At 37.3% G+C, this 22,084-nt stretch overlaps 1 protein-coding gene across 2 annotated transcripts in view; it reads right to left on the reverse strand.

The window, feature by feature from the left end:
* TENM1 (teneurin transmembrane protein 1) overlaps nucleotides 1–22,084 on the reverse strand; it is a 238,049-nt gene that overhangs the window by 143,172 nt on the left and 72,793 nt on the right. For both annotated transcript variants that reach the window (XM_071569594.1, XM_071569595.1), the window contains 2 exons: nucleotides 14,463–14,703; nucleotides 2,276–2,514 (listed from right to left, as the gene is read on the reverse strand). In XM_071569594.1, coding sequence (XP_071425695.1) covers nucleotides 2,276–2,514; nucleotides 14,463–14,703 — 480 coding nt within the window. The remainder of the gene's footprint in view (nucleotides 1–2,275; nucleotides 2,515–14,462; nucleotides 14,704–22,084) is intronic.

Here is a 22,084-nt window from a genome sequence, read left to right on the forward strand (position 1 = left end):
TTGCTTTATATTTTGGGCCCGAGTCTGTAGTGATTGCTCAGACTCAACTTTCTTTGACTTGAAGAAAACCTGCCTGGAGTGAGGACTGAGGGACCTGAATCATGGTGAGCAAAACACAAATACCTGGGGGAATGAATTTTATCTTCAGAGTGTTACATACAGTCTGATTTTCTATATTCAACTACTCTAAAACACACACATTTAAATTTTTGAAGTGAAAAATATGCAAGCCTACAGAGCCAGTGAAGTTTGAAAACAGTTTATATGCTATTATTTGTTCTTCACAAAAGGGAAAGAACTAAGGCACCGGAGTCATAAGCAGAGACCACAAACTCATTTAAATATTTAACTGAACAGAGACGGGTAGCAGGAACATTAACTCGGAATAAGCTAACTAATACTACCAGGAAAGCTCATGCAACTGAAAAATTTCTGGGGCAAACAAGAGCAAATAATGGCATCTTGAAAAGTTTTCTGAATTAGAATTCCTGGTTCAGACATTTATATTTTTCCATTAAAAACAAAAGTAGAAAAAAAATTATAAAATGCAAAGACAGCTCCATTTTACCTGCTTGTGCCTACCTAAGGAAAATGTGTTACACCCTGATGTTACCAAGCTATGACAAACACAGACACGTCTCCAGGAGATCCACACAGAGCTTTTTAATTCCTGGAGACAAGGAGTGCTCGCAGCCTTCTCAGGCCGAGGACATGCAGCAGTGTATCTCTAGAAAGCTACCAAAATTTCAGAGGCAAACTGAAATCTAAAATGGGATGAAACAGACAGTGCTTCATCCAGATCAAATCTAAATGGTGTGGGTGGGACATATGTGTAGCAAACAGATGAGGCTGCAAAAATTATACAGCCAGTCCTAACTGAGGGCATATGCTCACCAGCTGTTATGCAAATCTGCAATTAATGGAGCTTACGGGATCCTCAGGTGCTGTCGAATCATCATACACCAGAAATTATCAAATCTGCTTTCCCATATGCATTAGATGAGGATGTTAGAAAAAATTCCTCCTGATGAGCATCTTGCTGACAGCAACCAAAATTTTGTCACCATGGAACAAAAACAAACAAACAAACAAACACCACCCTCTCCAAAACGCCCTCCCCACAAAAAAAACATACCCTCAGTGGAAAACAAGAAATGATTGCAATTGAAGTAACTTTCACTATACAGACAGACATTCAGAGAATGGAGAAAATCGGTGGCCACTTATTGCTTTGGAAGTCTTTGTACTTGGATCTCTACCAAATTTTACCAAGAAAAAACTGCACTCTTTCAGGCAAACCTGGAGTTATTCCCATTTAAACTGTAAGATAAGATTGGTGGGGATGCTCTGGCTCCTGCCACCTGTGAACTGGCAACTAAAACAAGAGACTAACAGTACATGTGAGAAAGCAAAGACTAATTAAATTTCCCTGTGTTTACAGAGGCCACAGTCACACTCTGAGATTCTACACACAGAATGTTCTTTAGTATTTTCAACTCAGACCAAAAAAACATGCAGTCATTAATACTCAGGGAAAATGTCATGTAATAAATCAAGCCTTGCTCTCCTGTGTGTGACTGTAACCACATTGATTTCAACCCCATTTTCAATATATCTGTCTTCCAAAAAACGCACCAAACCCTGAGAAGCCATTTTGAGCTACTCTTATAAATTCTGCCAATATTTTTACTAACAAAATTAGGTATTATGTAACATTTTTAAAAAACATAAATTCGATAAAATTATAACAGAATGTATTCTAGAAAACATGGTATAAAATACTATATATTTTTAGTTGTCATTTTAGCCAATGATATAACAATTGAGAGGAAAAATGTTAAAGATTTAATTGGTGATGAGACTGAAGAAATGAACTAAAGGTAGCAAGGCAAAATACAATCCAACATTACCAGTCTTTCCAAACAATTCTTTAGCAGCAACAATGTTGTAAGGTTTAATATGAAAATCAAATGTTTAATTTAAGAAAATATCACAGCAATTAAAATCAGTAGGAGTCTCTGCTAGCATAAACTTGTAATCTTGAATAATATTTCTTTCTCTATTAGGCAGCATTGAGGTTAACAGAGTAGAAAGTTAATGAGAATTCTGTGTTGTGTTCAACCTTTGGCCAATGTTGTGTTTTGTTTGCCAGAATTTAAAAAGCCCCAATGGCAAACATAATTAGCAAAACACGACCCGTGTTAGTGTAAAGAAAGCAAGACACAGAACAGAGAAGATAAAGAATAATTCAGCAGTGGGAGGCAGCGGCGCTTACCGATAACGTAGGCGAGCAGCAGCGCCAGGGTCACCGTGATGGCAGTGGCACTCAGAGCTGTGCACTTCCAGTTGCAGCACCTGTAAGGTTTGTTAAAAGTGAAGGCAGGTCTGGAAAAGGTGCTTCTAGGAAGAGGCCTAGGAGGTGGAGAGTAAACAGTGTTGGACGTTAAGGGGTAGTTCTGGCTTGCTGCGCTGAAGATCGCTGAAGAACCAGATCCATGTTTAAACAGGAAATGCCTACAAAAAAAGAGACAAAGAACCATGTTGTCAAAACTACTTTGTGATGTAAAAAGTGAAAGGAACTATATAAGACATATATATCACACACACACACACACACACACATATTTAAATATATATGTATAACTTTCATAACACACACAGTGTGGTAAGTACTGTGTATACCCACAAAAATATCAAAGACAGGAAAAAGTGTAGTTGAATACCATCTCTGTACTGGAAGTTTTTCAATCACACCATGAAATTTTCAGCAATTTTTTAGTGAAATAGTATAATATAAATGAATTCTAAACTATCCTCCCAGTGATTTAGAGAAAGGTTGTTTCTCTGCAGACTGCCTGGGATCCTGTAAAGATGAGCTGCCCCTGTGTGCCTTGTACACAAGTGTGCCAGAGACATGGCAACTGTTGCCAGCAGTACCCACTCCATCCCCAAACACACAACTGGATTTACCTCACCAGAAGTACCCACAATATGCTGAAGCCATTTGCTGCTCTGAACATTTATTTTTTACCATGAAATATAGGAAATAACAAAAAAAAAAAAAAAAAGAAAGTTCACTACTTAGCACCTGATCTATAAGAATAATCCATTTTGGACTGGTTACTGTACAGGTGAGTACAATTTCTTTATTGTTCTTAATTGAGCTATTTTGAGAGCAGTTTTTCTTCAAATGCTTTTGCCTACTGTGGTGATTCTTAAACATACTATGAAAGAATTCATTTGGAGACCTATTTCAGCATACTTTGCAGGACTGATCATCTTCAAGAAAAAATAGCAAAGACATTAGCACAAGAAAATAAGGTACAGAAATGTGTCTGGCAGAACAGGCTCTGGTGCAGAAATGTAGAGTGGTTGCTTAAGGGATGAAGGATGGCTTTCAGGACTGGCAAGTGCTCTCCAAGAGAACTTGGGAAAGCTTATTTAACATTAAACAATAACTTCCTGTGCTATGTGCTCAGAACTTGTGCAAAAAAGACAAGTTTAGGGATGCCCATACCAACCATATATTCTTTTGGAAACATCAACATTCTTTGGACCTTCTTTCCTTTGTGTTATGCAAGGGAGCAAACTTCTTCAGTGCACTCTTTTCTGACAGGTGCACATCTCAATCTCATGCCATAGCCTGCACCCAAAGAAGTTTAGTGCATCTTGGTGTTCCTCTGTCTTGAGCCATGAGGCCTGAGCTGAGAAAGCAAGTGAAGTGGCCCTGACAATACACAGCTTGCAAGAACAAGGACCACCTTCGCCACAGGGCTGCCATTTGAGTATTGTTTGCACCAGAACCTCTGTAGCCTTTCTCTTGAATACCCCAACTGGGAGGCATTTCCTAGAGAACAACATCCAGCTTTCCCAAGCTTGCCAGCTCTTGTTCTGGGACTCAGACACTGCTATAAAGCAACCACCAACCTGCAGTTCAGACAAGCCCCACCATATCTCATGCTGGGGGTACAGGTTGCCCTCAGTTGTTTCTGCCAAGACTGAAGGAGGATCTTGTACTTAGAATCTCGTAACACTCTGATTGATGCCTGCAAGCCAAAAGTCACAGACACTTTACAGCTCAAGGTAACTGGCCAATCCTGACATGATCTAGAGTCTTTCCAATGGCAAATGTTCCTTTAGACCCTTCAGTAAAGCACAAGAAAAGGTTTTGAATGCACATGCGGATCAATCAATCCATGCTGGAAGAATTTCTTTGATTGATACACAGCAGGATGTACACGGGATCAAATGCTCAAGAATATGAAACATGGTTATGCTCTGACATTTGACTTTAAGAATATTGTAAATACATGTTCCTGAAAAGGTAATTGCTGAAATGGTGCAATGAGTATGATATTATGTATTTCCATTCTAAGATTTTAAAAGAAAGGTTACGATTTTCAAAATGCCAGACTATAGAAAATAAAAAGGTATTACAGAGCAGTTTTGTCTTTTTAAGAACCCTTTATTCAGATAGTTTCATAAAAAAGAAGGTAAATGAGAATGCAGGATAGCTTGCATTGCTGTTTACAGTGCCTATGAATCAGGAGTCTTATGGCTAAACCATGAGAATGGAATTTGAGTACTAGTTACTCCTCATCATAGTTATTACCCCAGTGAACTGCACCGGGATAAAACAGGACAATTAACCCTGAGTGCAGCATCCTGGCATTATACTACACAACACAGTCTAGTTTTCCTTCCCACTGACTTTCACAGCTGCAGATATATGCATTATAAAGATGGTAATGCTCTGAACATTGCAACGTTACCTGTAACTAATTTAGTTCAAAAATTCTAAATTCAAATATAGTAAAATAATACATTGAAATGAAGTAATAGAACTGTCTACAGGACTTTATAGACATGATTCCTTCCTATCAGGCCATGAGAACACAGCTGGTTATTTGGGATCCAATGCCTCCTTGTCACATGGGAAGGCTTTTGCAAGTATGTGAAGCTTTACTTCTCAGTCAGCAGTTAACAAGGTACAGTCACTCAGACTTGTGATAGGAAAGAATGTCAAGGCAAAATTCCCCTTGACATTCAAGGAAATAGAAGCAGAATCACCATATAAAATAAGAAATATGCTATTAGATATAAGCATATACATTTTAGAAGTATGTATGCATATATACATACATATATATACACAGACAAATATTATAAGAAGTCAATTGTTCTTTACTTGCTTTACGTGTTCAAGACACAATGAAAAAAATTACTTATTGATAATTTATCATTTAATTTTTTTGGAAATTACAGCAAAAAGGTCTGATATTGGCAGTATTGATTGTACTTCATAGTGCATAGCTCAAAGGTATCAGAGGTAAAGGGAAGAAAATTCTGGACTAAAAGTTATTATTAGGGCTCTAAGAGCCTCCAGTCAATAGCCAGGAATAATTTCATTCTTTTGCACAGGGATTTATAAAAGGGGCTTAATGGTAAAATGCTGGTGTGCAAAGGGACTTCTTTATGATTGGAAGAGAGCACGGAAGCTGGATCCAGCTCACGCCTTTTTGGACAGATGATTCCATTCACACAGAGGAGAATTAACATCACTCTAATTTGTAATAAAACTGAGATTCTGAAAGCAATCGTACACTGAAACTGAGCTACCAGTGTAATAATGTTGAGAAAATGTTAAAAACCCCAATTGTTTATGCCTTCCATTTTTGTGAAAGTATATTGAGTACCCAAAGACATTTCTATAGAACTTGAAAAACACTGGTGGCACAAAGACAAATTTCTAAAGCTAGACTGTGACTATGCTCTCATAAACACAGATGACTCCTCATCTGTCTGAGCACACCACTGTTCCCAGAGGATGTCAGGACACACTAAACTGTTGCTATCAATTCTATAAAAATCAGACACTCTCTAAAGAGCAAAATAATAAAACCTGCAGTTCAAAAGTTTAGATGTGATGGCAGCCTGGTGTGTGCTTTAATATTTGATCTAGGAGAAACTGGGAACACAAGAAAAATCAGACAATTTACAAGGATAATTTATAACACCATTCATTTCAAGTGCAGAAATTCTAAATGTTCACAAAAACATCAAAAACATCCGTAAAGAAGATGATAATATTCCTTTAAAAAGAGAAATATAGGACATAATCTGTAAGGCATTTCTTTGGGAAATAAAAGTCACTTAGTATTATTACACTGATAATTCCAATACATAAATAAATATTAAAGTCTCAGTAATAACTTCACGTACAGAAGAGGCAGTTGGAAAACATTTCCACTTGGAGGTATCCACATCTGTTTGCCTGCCTATCCATCTGTTCATCTCCACAAATGTAAAGCTTTTGCATTTTGAATCCTCTCAAGTGAAGTTAAGTTGAAAAAAAAGGTCCTACCAGACGCAAAACAATTGCGGTGGGGTAGGACCAAAGCCCTCAATATCAGCACCCCACACAGCCTGAATACAGCAAACCAAGAAAGAGCCCCAGGAGATTCCTTTGCTAAACTCACCTCTTTGCCCTCTCCAAGCCCCTCTGGTGCCCATCCAGCACCCAACAGGGCACACACTGGGGAGGGAAGCAGAACACACACAGACTGACCAGGAGACAGAGCTCAGCCCACCCTGGCATGCTCAGTAAAGAGAAAGGGACTGAGGAAAGAGAGCTATGGAGGAGTTCAGGTACACAAGGCATGAAATTAGAGCTCTCAGTCCTGCTGACCACAGACCCAACCACATTCTCTAACGACGCCACTTAGTGTGGCTCATCCGAGAGCTCACTTAACCTCAAGAGGAACAGCAGAGAACTCCAAGGGAACAGTTCACACAAATGATGAGTTCTCAGCTGAGAGGATAGAAAAGAGTTCTCTAACTCTAAAACTCTTCTCAATTTCTTTTCAACTAAATTTTATAACTGCTTATAATGTATGTAACTGTATATCTATCCCAATATTCAATTGAAGTAATTTTTCTAGATGTCAAGAAAAGCATAAAGGGAATTTCTAAGAGGCATAATAGCTAAAACATAAGAAGGATTCTGATTTGGTATAACCAGAAAATATCTGAAGATGGTAGCCAAAAGGAATTTGGAGCCGATACATTTGCCCATCTCCTTTGGCAAACATCAACAAGAAGCCTACTGGTACCTATTTTAAGTCACTTGATATTTCCTGTGACAGTGGTAAGATGCAGAAATTTCTCTCTCCTGGTTTTCTATTCATTCTATTCTGTACCCAAAGTATAAGGGTTAAAAAAAGAAAACGTCAGCATAGGGGCCTCTCAATAAATCTTGCATGTGGCATGTAGCAATCTATATAGCATAGAAACAAGACAGTTATTCTGAGGTAAATATATAGTACAAAAACCAAGACACACACTTGACAAGGAGAGAGAAAGGGCTATGAAAATTTTTAATTTAATTTAATTTATAATTCTGTTTTTACATGTATAATTGAAACAAATTTGAAAACCCTTGGAGATTTGTCTTTGGGAATAAAACTGCTTTGTTAAAATTTCCCCTTTGAGCCTGGCTTGGTTTTTGAATCATTCACATAAAATTGCTTCCTTTATTCACTCATATTTTCTTTATATAGCATTTGAAAAATCAGCTCTGTGACCCTGGATGTAAAAGGACTCTGTAGCCTTTATTTTTGTTTGAACAAAGAACAAGAAATGATGCAATGCTGACTCACTTGTCTGTTGCTGTAAAGCAAGCTAAGCCTGTTAACCAGGCGACTAAACCTTAAAGTCCCTGGCAGAAATCTGAGACAATAATTATATAAAGATAATGGGAAAGTGTCAAAATCAATCAAGAACAACTTCTAAAATGGACCAGTTCTCCAAAATACAACTCTTTTCTGGGTTTATTAGCTACTTAATAATAAAAAAAAGCAAAAACCCCCAAAATTACCACATTGAAGACATAAATTACTCTTTTATAGATTAGTATGGGCTTTGTTACCCTGATCAGTGGTGACAATGCTACATTAATTCAGTAGTTTTCAAAAGTACTTTTCTGTGGCTTAGAACTTTGCTTTATCACTACAACTCAGACAAAGCTAAGCAAAACTGACCAATGTGGAGATCTGTGAGGTAAGGGAGCAATAAGGTCACGGCTCACTCTATTTTTTTCTCAATAAATTTTAAGTTTTCAGTGTGGCAAATGAGAACAATAATAGAATGTAAGTCACATAAAGTATGCAATATTTGCAGAATACTTTGAAGCCATGAATGATGAAGGATAAACCCCCCAATATTGTAATTTTGTTGCCTATATTCTATGGTTAGAAGTAAGACAAAGAAAAGAATGAGCAACTGATGTAGTTTCCTCTCTTTGCCATGGATTTCCTTCCATGAATATTCACTCATATACTAAACTTTTATTACCAGCATTTGAGTCTACTTCCAAATATCTGCACTCACATGCATATGGTCTAATCCAAGCTCTATAGCTACTGTGACAAACAACACAAATTTTACTTGACAAGGTGCATCACATTAACTATGTGAATACTACTTAGTCTTCCAAAACAGCTTTCCTAGAATTAGCTATCTGGGGGATAGATGCACATTTCCAGGCAATAACATTACACATACATGATTTTCTTTGAAATGAAAGGTAGAATTGTTTGCATGTCTCTGACCCTTTCCCACAGCCTAGACTCCTTGTATTAACCTGTAATTATATTTCTATTTCAAAATTTGGACCCAGCCTATTTCTGGTTTTGTAAATGGAAATACTGAGTTTCATAGAAAGACAACAGGCTGCTTGCTCACTGGTGGTCATAAAATCACAACATAACTTTACTTTTAGTTATAACTTTACTTTTTATAACTTTCCATACCATAACATTATTCAAAATAATGAGCAAAGAGTATCTGCAGTGTGATTGTCCAAGTTACCACATTTAGTCTGCACAACAACCCTTTACACAAATTCCAGGGAAGCCCACACCAGAGCTGCTCACAATGGAAAAATCCTAGAGGGTATATGAACAACTTAAGTCACCTTATTGTCCTTAGTGATTGGATCTCAAATTATTCAAAAGTAGGACCCTCAGGTGCCATTGCTGCTGACATGAAAGTTGTACTTCATTGCAGCTTACAAATGTTTATATTTTTATTTTCGTAAAAGACACTTTCATTTCTGCATTATTAAATTTAAGGTCATATTTATAGCTTTTATTTTAAGTTAATGGTCACATTTACAGTTTTCAATTTATCCTTTACAATTCAGAAGTCTGAAATATTTTTAGATATTTTCTACTGTGCAGTGAAAACACATGGGACTCAGACTGAATTTAAAACCCTTGCCATGTGTCCATTTTTAATATGGTTACCCTCTATATTGGTTAGATTTATTGTTTAATTAGGTAGAAAATGAGAAAATACAAGGGAAATGTTACAATAGCAGACACTGGCCAACATGATTTGAAGAGAAGATCATAAAGGAAACCCTGTCCTGCATTTATTCTTGGAATAGCCCCAAATCCGGTCATTTAACTCAGGAGCAGGTTCCATTCGCAAACGAGTTCCTAATGAATTGCATTGCTCAGGCAGAAATCGCCTCCCTGCTTGGTGGCTTATGACCATTAACACCTGCCTGCCTTGGGAGCTGTTGAAGTCATTCTGTTTGCTATGGAAACATTGAACTGGGAAAAAAATGAAGGCACAGAAGTGCTTTGTGTGTCTCTGCACTGGAGGCAAAGGGCACAAGACCCACAAGATGCTCCAGTGCAGAGACTGAGGAGAAAGAACAACCCTTCCGGGAGCTCACACCAAACCGTGCCAGTGTGTATTTATATATACATTTCTATTTAATTATTTTTGCTTTTACAACTACTCCAGCTTACACAGATTGTATACAGGTATCTGTGATTTGAAAGGCTTTTGAAATGTACTTTCTGAAGAGCACAAATAAGTGTACACTTGATTTAAAATGAACAAAGAAAAACCTTAGTACAAAATAAATCTCTTGTTGTCAAGATCTCTCCTATATGAAACAGAATATAACCAAAATAGTTTTAGGCAAAAAAAAAAAAGGTCCAGCTAGTCATAAATATGCACCTTAAATAACTATAATGGAAAAAGGAATGACTCCATCTATATGATGGCCTGAATACACTTCTTGAACTCCAAAACTCTCAAAGTTTTCAAGTGTTTAAAGACATAATGAAACTTTAGAGCTCTGAAATATTGCTGAATAGTAACTGCAAATTGTAACTGCCCTGAACCCCAAATACTTCTCTTATTATTCTAGTATTTTGAAGTTTTATATAAATTAATGATAATTGAATCTCAGGTTTATGGTCTGGTACCTCACTGTCCCCTTAGAGGAGCTATTACCATGGTGATAAGATTGCTTAAATTAAGCTGTCTTCTTCCACAGTACTTGGCTCATTGCCAGTGCAGTGAAGGGAAATTTCAGTCCATTCAGCACAGCATTAACCTTACTGCCAACACTGCTAAATGGTTAGAGGAACTAGGAGGGAATTTGATTTAAAAAAGAAAGAAACAAGCAAGTATGTTAAAAACTTAAGTACAAAACAGGAGTAAAAAACCTCACTTTGAAATAAAATCAAGATTAGCAAAATTTTCAGATTTAGACAGAAAACTTAAAAATTCTAATGCTTTGGTGACCTATATGGAAAACTTTACTCAAAATGAGAGTGCCTAATGTTTTATCAGACCGCAGGGAAGATGAGAAAAAATGTCAAGCAACAATCCCTACTTAATATCAAGTTTTACTTGTAAATTTGACTGAAGTGGGAAAATAAATAGCAAACAGCAGAAAAAAAATGCAAAACCAAACAAAAAAGCAAGATATGGAAACAAATACCGAGTGAACTATCAGGGCATGGAGAAAATGAAAAACACTCTTTGAATTGTCAGGATTTAATACCTACTCCATAAAAAGTAGTAAGCTATGTACAGATGGGGCTGTCAGAGATAATGACAATGTATTACACTGTAAATCATATAATTTGAAACATTAGAGCAAAGTATCTCTGAAACCTGAAAAAACAATTATTTTAGTGGAATGGAAGCGAATAGGCAAAGGTTGCAAGTAGTTTATTCTGGTGGAGAAGAAAAAAATCAATTTATGTAAGAGCCCAATAACATTATCCTAAAAAAGAGACTCAATGTTTCCTGTGTTTTTATGTGGCATGAGAGATCCTTGCAGACTTTTTCTGGCAAAACTTACACATTATTTCTCTGTATTACAAGGAAATTACTGCATGTTCATAAGTAATTTTATAAATGAATATGTTATTTTTCCTGAACAGTGTGTGCATGCACAAAGACAGATTCTGTATTTGCATCTACAGGTGTTGAAGGTGCAGCACAGCCAGTCACCAGGCTGAGCTGTTACACCTCCTGCAGCTACAGCTCTGCTCCAATTTCTTCATCGATGTCTGCTCAATGACAAGTCCTCTGAAGTTTTAATTCTTATTTCCATTTGGGTTGCTTATTATCAGAATAATTGCCAGAGTTAGAGAGCTGGCCTTGGCAATGACACACAGGTAGACTCCAACCTTGGCTTTGACAAAAGCTTGTGTCAACTTGAACAAGTAATTTTATCTTCCCAACTCAGTCTCGTCATTAAACAGTCGGGTTAGTAACTGAGGTCCTGACAAAACTGTTTTGCAGATCAGTGCATGTAATATCTCTAGATGAAGCAAACTCCAGAATTTCTGATTTGCCTTTTCCAATTATAATATAAAAATATAATGAAGTTTTACTCTAAAAAACAACTTAAGATTATATACCTCAGTATACATCTTTACTGCAGCTCTCTGTGGTCTAATCTCGGGTTTTAAATTCTAATTAGGTTAAGAATACATGTTTAATCAGAAAATGTAAACATTATTCAGAACTCTAGATTTTTCTTTTACATAAATATGATGCATTATCATTATGAACATACTCAGAAACTTGCTTAATTTCTGACCATCCAGAAAGAACAGGTTTTACAGTCACATGATTAGTTGCAGGAAATATTTTCCTGTCTGAAAATTCTCTAATATTCCATGGTAGTAGAAAAAACATAAAACACATGTGCTGGTTATGGATTAACAGGAGATACAGCTGGAAGAAAAGTTGAGCATGTGGATTCTGATTTTTGCCTAGCTGTTACAGCAGGGAATACATAACTGTCTAAGTCTTCTTTTTGATTGCAAATGTTTCAAATTAAAAAAAAAATAATCTGCTTAGACATATTAGGTATGTAGACATTAGGTAGGTTTGGTACTATTAAAGATTTAGCACAGAAACACAGCTGTCATTAACATGTTTTCCATTATTTTTTAGGATTATTTTAATGGGTAGCTAATCATCAATGAAGAAGGAAAGTAAGAGAATTCAGATATTAGGCCAAAGTATCCCTTCAATTCGAGCTGATTCATTCCCTGTTGAAGGAAGGAAAAACAAGCTGCAAGCCCTTTTTCTCTCAGGCTGTGTGTGTACTAAAGGCTTCTGGGAAGTGGTGATCAGAATGTTTTTTATTACAATGTTCCCCTGCTTGTCTGCACATAAACTGCAGATACATCTTGGCAAAGAGACTCACAGATTCTCCTTTTGGACTCTGTAGCCTTTCAGCAGCTTCACAAGAGGCTGCAGGGAGCAACCAGAGGGGGCATAAAAACAGCTCGACCAACCACTAAAGGGGCAGAATGTGGAAAATTCCCTGACTTAGTGAATGACTGACATGTAGCCCACAGGATGTTTTCTATTCTGAATTCCTAATCCACAGCACAGTCTTTTATATAACAGTAGACATATCTATATCTCTGTATGTGTTCTTTATGAGAAACTTCAAATTTGCAAAAAATAGTAAGACACCAGAATAATTAAACTGAATTGGAAAGATAAATAAATTGCAAAGTATTTTCCCCCTGTGAGGTCTGATGAGAATGTAGTGACCAGGGATGCAGAGAGGCTAAACAAGATCTATCTTTTAATTGAAGAAAACAAAAAAGTACTTCATGGGTACAGAACACTGAGACTTTAGTCTTCTTGCAGGAGAAGGTATAGATAGATATATATAAGCTTGTTACACCAGAAACAACAAGGATTTGTCTTTATAAAGACTGTGGTAGTAGAAGCTTCTAGCTCTAGAAGGACTGGCTGAAGTAAAATGTTATTTATGTTCTCTTTTGGAGAAAAGTCGCCATCTTCCCTGATTCTTTTTGAGATTTGTCTTTAAGACAAATAAGGAAAGTTTTATTTCAGAATGAATTGACATATCCTTCAAACCCAGCTTAGTGACAGAGCTAAACCTTAATTTGACGCTTCTTATGAGCAGCAGTTAAATGTTTAAAGATGGATATTAAAATTAAGGTTTGTAATAAAAACAACCTTCTTCTAAAAGAACAAAATTTATGTTTCAGTGTTTAACTATGATACCTGGCCCTAGAACTTTATAAAGAAAACATTTCCATGCATAATACCTTTTATTTTCTAGACCAAATCAGGTGGATATTAGACATTCTTCTTTTTCAGCAAACAAAACTTTCACAAAGAGTCATGCACTTTACATGCTTTAAAAGGTCAGAATCTAAAGGAAACCCTCATTCAAACCTCCTGGTGCTTTGCTCACAATGAAGAGGACTGAAGAAAATCAAGGTCTTGTTTTAAAAATCAAGTCAGCAAACACACTCTAGTTGAAAACCATCAAATTACCCAATACTTATGAGGAACAAACAAACAAACAAACAGCTTATTATGGCAAAAAAGTCAAAGGAGAGTGTGCAGAACTTGGTGCTGAAATACAGGTTGCTTGAATACAGAATGCGCTTGCAAGCAATTATTTTTCGGAGTAAATTATTCATGTAAATTGTGGATGATCCTGAAGTTAAACCCTCCCTTCCCCAGCTCCCAGGGGTAAGGCTTGCCATGCTCAATACCTGCCCTAGGCCAGTATAATTTCTCTATTACCAAATGATTATCAAATTATAGTCTTTGTGTATATATGCAATAAAATATTTAAATATGCATTAAGGAAAATATTATTTTAGCATTATTTACTACCTTTTCTTGTCCACAGGAAAGCTACAGCCTGACTAAATGATCTCTAGAGGTCCATTCCAACCTCAACCATTGTGTGGCTCTGGGGGACTCCAGAAGGGCCAGAGTGTACTGATTAAACCAAACTTCTACAAAATGGCCCCAGGAGAATATGGGAGGGCAAGACAAATGCACAACCACAAATCCTGACTGCACACAACCATAACATACCGATGTAACCTACATACCTTAAAGAAATAAATGCTTTCTGAAACTTCTAAAAAATGTGCTTTTAAGACTATTAATGATGTAGATGAAGTACATAAGGCTGCACACGGCTACTTGAAACGGCCTCAGATCAAAACACATTGGCATGTCCTGAACAAACCTGGAATTGCCATCACCATCTCATGTCAACGTGAGGCCTCATCCCCATCTTTTTTTTCCCCCCAACATTTGAGCTGTGTTGTGCACAAAGAATTGATCTGTACCTGGTTTCCAGAGGAATGTTGCTGTTCAGGACCCAGCTGTTATGGAGATGCACTGAATCTTGTGTGCTGGTTGGGGGTGTGGGGGCAGCGGGGCTGGGCTGGCTGCGGGTGGTCATGGATCTCCTCTGCAGAGAATCCGCCGGGGGAGGAGGTTTCCTGGCGCAGGTGCAGGCGTGAGGTGGTGGCGGAGGCGGTGGGAGAGGTCTGAAGGTAAACTGGTTATGTGGGCTGCTTGGCATATCTGAAACAACAAGGGAAAAGCAGAGAAACCACAGACAGTTATAATTTAAGAAGAAAGATCAAGTCAGTTTTCATTTATGTTCATCTTGATAACAAAAAAAAAGTGACTAAAGTCTTATAAGGAAGAAATTCTTCACTGTGAGGGTGCTGAGGCACTGGCATGGGTTGCCCAGGGAAGCTCCATCCTGGCAGTGTTCAAGGCCAGGTTGGATGAGGCTCAGAGCAACCTAGTCTAGTGGACGGTGTCCCTGTCCATGCCAGAGGGGTTGGAACCAGACGATCTTGAAAATTCTTTCCAACACAAACCATTCCATGATACTATAAGAATTATTTGAAATAAAGCATTGTGCTTTATCACGTTGTTAATCCTGTTTCCTCTAAAATGTGTTGCAACATGTAAAATAAATTCAAATACAATAGTCTGCTGAAACCAATAGATACAGAATCACCCTACATCACTGTAGTTCAACAACAACAATAAAAAAATAAACAAAGAAACCAAAACAGAAAAATAAAAATAAAGAAGGTATAACATCACTTAATTTGTCATAGGATTTTGGGGCAATGAAGGTAAAGAACAAATAAATCAAGCTGACATGGAATTGCAGCACAGATACAAAATGATTTCATGAGATATAGTTCTCATTTAAGAACATCTCTGACAGAAATAGACACAGTACAAAAATTAGTATTGCACTTTGAGAGATAAAATACGTGAGTAATTCCGACCACCTAACAAACATCTTTCATAAAACAACGTTAACACATTTCTGCATTGTTAATGCATGGGTTATGTGGGGGCTGAGAAGGGCCCTTTGAAGCATTAATGATCCAGACACACAGAGAAAAGGTTCTGCAGCAGCTAAAGCCAGATGAGCTGCCAAGGAGCTCCCAGTCCCGGGGCCAGCCTGAGAAGACGAAGAGGAGCATGGTGGGCACCCAAGGCTCTGCTGTCTGTGCTGCCACTGCCCAGGGGACTGCAGAGGGATATTGTGATTGCACTGTTCTGTCCCACACTGACCAACACCGTCCTGCCCCTGTGCTCACCAACACTGTCCTGCCTTGAACAACACTGCCCCTCTGAGGGGTCTCCAATCCTCATAAAAAGGACAATGCATGCACAAACATAGTGAATTGTACTTTGAAAGGACAATAAAGTCTCATTTTCTCTAATTCCCATGAGAGTCTCCAAAGCCTCTCAGTACAGCAAGATACACAACTCAGGAGAACTGAGGCAAGAAATTCCCTTGTAAAGGAACAATAAAAAAACACTTTGCAAAGAAGATGCTGATAAAAATTGCTGCTACATTGAGTGAACTGTGAAGTGACTAACCTGAAACTCCTCCAGCTACTTCACCTCAGTGCCTAAGGCAGTTTTATCCCATTTCTGTACTCAACCTCACTCTCCCTTTTACCTTAGCAGATGTCCAGTTAAATTTGCACAAATCCAGCTGGAGCAAACCGCTGATGAACCTGCAAAAATTCCCTGCAAGGAACTGTTGCCATCGGTTTACAACACATGCTTTCCTTAAATTATGACATGATGTGTTTTCAAGGTGAAAGATGAAAGTGTGTTTCCTCCTTTCTTGGAACGGCTTATGGAAAAAAAGCACTTTTTTCTCTGTGACAGTCACAATTTACCCCAACTGGAGAAACAAGGTTGTTGAGTGCTCCATATAAGCTTTTCTATGCTGTGGTAAGCAAAGCTGTCACGGATTTGGCCCGGGCCTAATCCTTTTAATTTCATTGATCTTTTATCAAGGCAGCATTCTTACAGTTGCACTAAGGTTTACATTGTAACATTAGTTTGCATATACCAGAAAAGCATTTCTAAGCACATTAGAAAATTGGAGGTCTCAGTAAATTAAATCACTGGTGTCAACAGTCCAGGGCTCCAAAATAATTTGCTAAGGTACTTTCATATAATAATTAATCTCAGTAAATCCTGTATCCTGCTATTTTAGATTTGAAAGCTACCCAAATTTTGGACATAATATTTGATGTTCAGCATCCTCACGTACTTGATCAACGACATTCCCTTACTTAAGGTATCAATCTTAATTCCACTCTATAGAAAATTTGCAGGATTATTATTCAAGCTATAATTTGCATGACAAGACATTTTAATGGTTGAGCCATTGCCCTGCTAGAAAAATGCTGATGTTTGCCAGGACACACAGTAGACTCTACAAGGTACATCAAAGGATGGGCAGTAAATGCTGAGCAGCCAAGGTTACTGCTTCTCCAGGTAAAATGGGAAAAAAATTCTGGATAACCCATATGGAAAAGCATCTTTTAGTTCCCTTCTTCTCTCTTTATGTGTCCCATTCCTATCCTGCCAATAGCACACAAAGAGTTTATTTTTTTCCATGCAATAGACTTGTTCTGCTTTGTGAACCAAAAAGTCTTTTTGGTTGGCAGGGAACCTTCACCCTCCCAGTGTAATTTACAGCAATGCATCAACACATCAGATTTCCTGGGGGATTCCTTTTTAATTATCACACTTGTCACCCTTTTGTCCAGCCAATGGCATCATAGAAAAGCTCACATCAGATCCTGATTATTTTGGTGATTTAAAAAGTCATTTGCATCACACCCTCATTTCAGTGAGACACTGTAAATTCATTACACTGAGAGTCAGCCTGAGTTTCCAATTAGTTCTTACAGATATTATACATTGGCAAACTTGTTTTCATCTTGTTTGAAACTAAGTCTATATCTCATTAACTTTATTTTTATACCACAAAAAATATTGCTCAGAATAAAAACCACATTAAATCTAAATATTCTCACTTAACAATTTTTCAGAATTCTAAATCAACAGTAGAGTCTGTAAAATAACTTACTGCAAAATCATTTAAACACCTAAAAAGCGATATTATGACATAATTTTTCTAAAGCCAACAAGTTTCCAAAATGTATGAGACTGATAAAGGAATTGACTTAGCTAATGATACCATAAAAACTCATGTTTTTATTTTCAATCATTGCAAATAATGTTCAGATTTTATAATTCTTTTACATAAAAAAGTTTATTTATGATATGCAAATACAGTTATTTGTTTGCAATGTGTTCATTGATATGATAGAAATTTTCATTCATCTAAAAATGTAGCTATAAAACATGATTTCAGCTCAAACTTTACAATAATCTGCTTAAAATCAGATTTCCACCTGAGGAGCAACCAAGCCAGGAGGGATGCTCTTGGCCCTCATCATTGCCCCTCTCATCTGCACTTGCATTTAGCCCATATTTTACAGACAAAAGAGGGTACTTAGAAAATATCTAAATTCTTTCCCCTGAGAATTCATTGTATTTAAATATTTTTCTCTTTTCAGAAGGATATCTCTAGAACTGTGATATTTCCTGAAAAGATCCACACAAAATTCTGCTGATTTGTTGTATATTGGATGTTTGCTTTTACTCTAACCTGCACATTGTCCCTCCACTCCACAAACTCCACTCAAACTTCTTTCCACCTCTTTTTTAATTTTTAGGGCTTTTGCTTTCATTCTTCATAACAATGTTCATTTGTTAAGCTCTTCTCTTTTGAGACATTTCTCAAACTCCATGTGCTGACACTAAAACAGAAACTGCAATATGGATGGCAGCTGTAAACAAGAAAATCTTTCCTTGTATTCTGCAAGTTGAAGGATTTCTACTTGCTCTCTTTCCTTTGAAGTTTTGAAGGAAGGAATTCTGTTTCCCTCTTGAATGTTTTATTTCTTTGGTTCTGGCTTATTCTTTTGGCTGGCCCATGATCAACACTGAACAATGCTGCCCATGGCAGTTGGCTTAGCGAGCTTGGCATTCCGCAGTTATGGAACATGGTCCTCAGCGTCTCCTCTTCAGCAGCTGAGTTCTGCTACTACTGCTTTTTCTTTCAGGAGATGCAATAATTCAGATCCTGCTTTTTACTGGCCTCTGCTTTTCAGAAAGTGGGAAGTTAACTCAGACAATTCCCTGACTCTGCCATGGTGGTTGAGCGCTGTCATTCTGCTCAAAAGGTATTGGAATCACAGACCGATGGGCAAGAGCAGCATTAACATAAACTCATTTTCCTTAAGAGTCAGGCTAAAATGCCATTGTAATCATAAACATGTAGCCAAATTGCTTTACAGACTGACAAAAATGAAATTAACAGCTTAATCAACTAGTTAGCACATGATTAAAAATTAGTTTTGAAAATTAGCCAAGCCTTGGTAGAACTGTTTTCCTAACAGTTTTGAAATATACTTTACTATACTTTTTGGATCCATATAAAAGAAGGGGTAATTGAACTATTTTATCATTTACTGACAACACTACAATAGGCTGTATTGTTATTAAGTGAAGTATATCAGAGAGAATATACTAAAATGTAATGAACCATAAAAGGTTTGCATCTAACCTGTAGTGCTTTTGAGATATTTCAATTTTTTTCAGTTCCTGAATTCATTATTTCTTGGTATTTTGGGATTTTTTTTTCCTGGATGTGTCTCAGTTGAGTATGAATTAGCTGGGAATCCATCATTTAATGAAAGAAATAACAGCATATGTTCAGAGAGTTGAGTTTATTTAAAAGTTCTATGGGGATACTATTACTGGTTACAAACCAGTCTGTGATTATTTTTCAAGCACTCCCATATTACAAAATGATTTGGGTTGGAAAGGACCTTGAAGATTACCTAGTTGTGACCTCCCTGCTGTGAGCAGGAACACCTTCCACTAGCCCAGGGTGCTCAGAGCCCCATCCAACCTGACCTTGGACACTACCGGAGATGGGGCAGCCACAGCTTCTCTGAGCAACCTGTGCCAGGGCCTCTCCACCCTCACAAGGAAGAATTTCTTCCCAATATCTGATCTAAACGTGCCCTCTTTCAGTTTAAAGCCATTCCCCCTTCTCCTATCACTGCATGCCCTTGTCAAAAGTACCTCTTGAGCTCTCTTGTAACCCCTTCAGGCACTGGAAGGTGCTCTAAGGTCTCCCTGGAGCCTTGTCTTCTCTAGGCTGAACAATCCCAACTCTCTCACTTGTACTCACAGGAGAGATGAAGGAGCATAATTGGCACTGAAGAAGTGAAAAAGATTCAGTGCAGGGAAGACAGAGAATCTGAATGCTTATGACTAGACCTAATTAGCAGAGAATAAAAAAAAAAAAACAGAATCAAAGCATCAATCAGGTTGGAAAAGACCTCTGAGGTTACTGTGTACAACCAATGATCTAACACCACCTTGTCCACTAGACCATGGCACCAAGTGCCATGTCCAGTCTTTTATTACACATCTCCAGGGTTGGTCATTTAGATAATCATTTTGCTGTATATGACTTCTTTTCTCATCCTTACTACACAATAAATCTTTCAGAATATGAAACACCAAACATCTTTAAACAATTCTACAAACCTTTCAGTTTTATGCAAAATAAAGTTTATATTGTAATGAAAACTTAGAAACTAAAGGGGGTAAGGGCTCAAAGTTTGCACATGAGATAAAAGAGATGTAGAGATTCCCAGAGATGTCCAACCACAGTGTATGGACTCATGCCCATGTCACTTTGAGCTCACCCCTGCAACAGCAGATTTTTCTTCCTGAGCAGGTTGGGATGGTCCAGAACAGACTGGGGGAGGGAGGGTGAGACAAGTTAAGCACTGGGGATCATCAATGGGCTCTGGGCCCTTTATTTATCAGTACAGCTGTGCCCTCAACAGCCATGTATAGAATTTCATACCATACTGGCACTCTAAGAGCAGAATTAATCCTGTACATCATTTTTTAGGCTGTGCTGAAAACACAGTACTTCATTTCCAAAGACAGATTAACAGAGGTTGTATGCCATGTACTTTGAATGGTGTCAATGAGCACAAAATACAGCTGGATTTACATTATAATAATGTAATGATGTCAAAGAAATGATGTATAACACTGAAACACGCAGTCCAGTGTGTTCATATGGATCCCATTAAATGTTTCCTTTATGTTCTCAGTATCACATATGTTCAATTCCCTTGAATCTCTTACAATTACACACACACATGATAAACTCTGACTCATAATTTGTGAACCACTTTAACAAAAAGAGTAATATTCATATTGAATGTGGTCTGGTCTGGCTGTGTCAGGAAAAAACCTATTCTGCATAGAAGCTACACAGAAAGCAATGACTGCTTCTGATGGCAGCAATTCCTTTTCTGTTTTTACATTAGAAATCAAAACTTGCCCTGTAAGACATAAACAATTGTATTTTGTAAACACTCGTACTGGACCTCATTCCAGGAAACTTTACAAAAACATAGTTACCATTTTTGAACACCAGTGTAAAAAGGAATGATGGGAGCATAACCAGCAGGTCTCTCTTTAAAGCACTCTTCCTTGGAAATGAATGTTTTCCTTTAATTTTGCTTAATACGATCTCTTGTCATATAGTGCCAAACTCAGCTAAAATTCCTTCTGGGGTCTATATTTAGGTAGAATTTATGAGCCTGGAATTTTCCTATTATTTTAGTTTACATTTTTGGTCCATTTCTAACAAGCAAATGCTGTATTATTTATCTACTAGAAAATCTTCACAAATCAAATAGCATAAGTGGATACTGTTACCTGCATATGATATCAAGTATTAATGCCTTAAAATCCTTAGCAACAGCAAGCATAAGGAATTTTCATTATCAGGATTTCTGTATTTGCCAGTAATTTGCCATTATTGTTGCATATCAGGATGATAACACTAATGGGCTCTATTTCTAGTAAAACTTCAATTAGTTGGCATGATAAAAGTGAAAAAAACACTAGAGATCTCAGTGTTTTGGAAAATAAATTGAAGTGCCTCAAAGAGGTCTCTGCAAGCAACTATTTCTTGACTCAGTTGCAAAAAGATGAGAATTTTTCCAGGCAAAAAGAATGGAGGTTACAACTCATTAGAGAAAGAAAGGCAGATCCCTAGGGAACTATCACATGGGCATCTTTTCCAACTTTGTAGACAGAATGCATTTAATAATATCCTGTCTTTCAGCACTCAAAAACTTCTGGCATCTGTTGTCTTTCTACTCTATGCTTAACTTGTCAGTTTTACTTTGTACAATTCTTGAATTAAGACTGATATACTTTTTTTTTAAGGTGTGCATGGGGAGTGTTTTTGCTTTTTTCTGATGATAGAAATGTTAATATACTCAAACCAAAAGAAGGACTTGTGGGCCCAAAGCTATGTCTTTTTTATTGCAGCTGTATTGGCTGGTGCAATGAAAGACATTACCTTTCCTGACAAACTTTGCCTTACTTTTATATCTGTAGAGCATTAGAGCTACAACAGCACTACTCCTCCTTAATTAACTCCATCACTCAGTGTTTTAACTTGGGAGCTTGATTGCTGAAGTAGAATAATTTTGGTCATAAACACTGCACT

The sequence above is a fragment of the Pithys albifrons genome, chromosome 14, assembly GCF_047495875.1.
Source record: "Pithys albifrons albifrons isolate INPA30051 chromosome 14, PitAlb_v1, whole genome shotgun sequence".
NCBI lineage: Eukaryota > Metazoa > Chordata > Aves > Passeriformes > Thamnophilidae > Pithys > Pithys albifrons.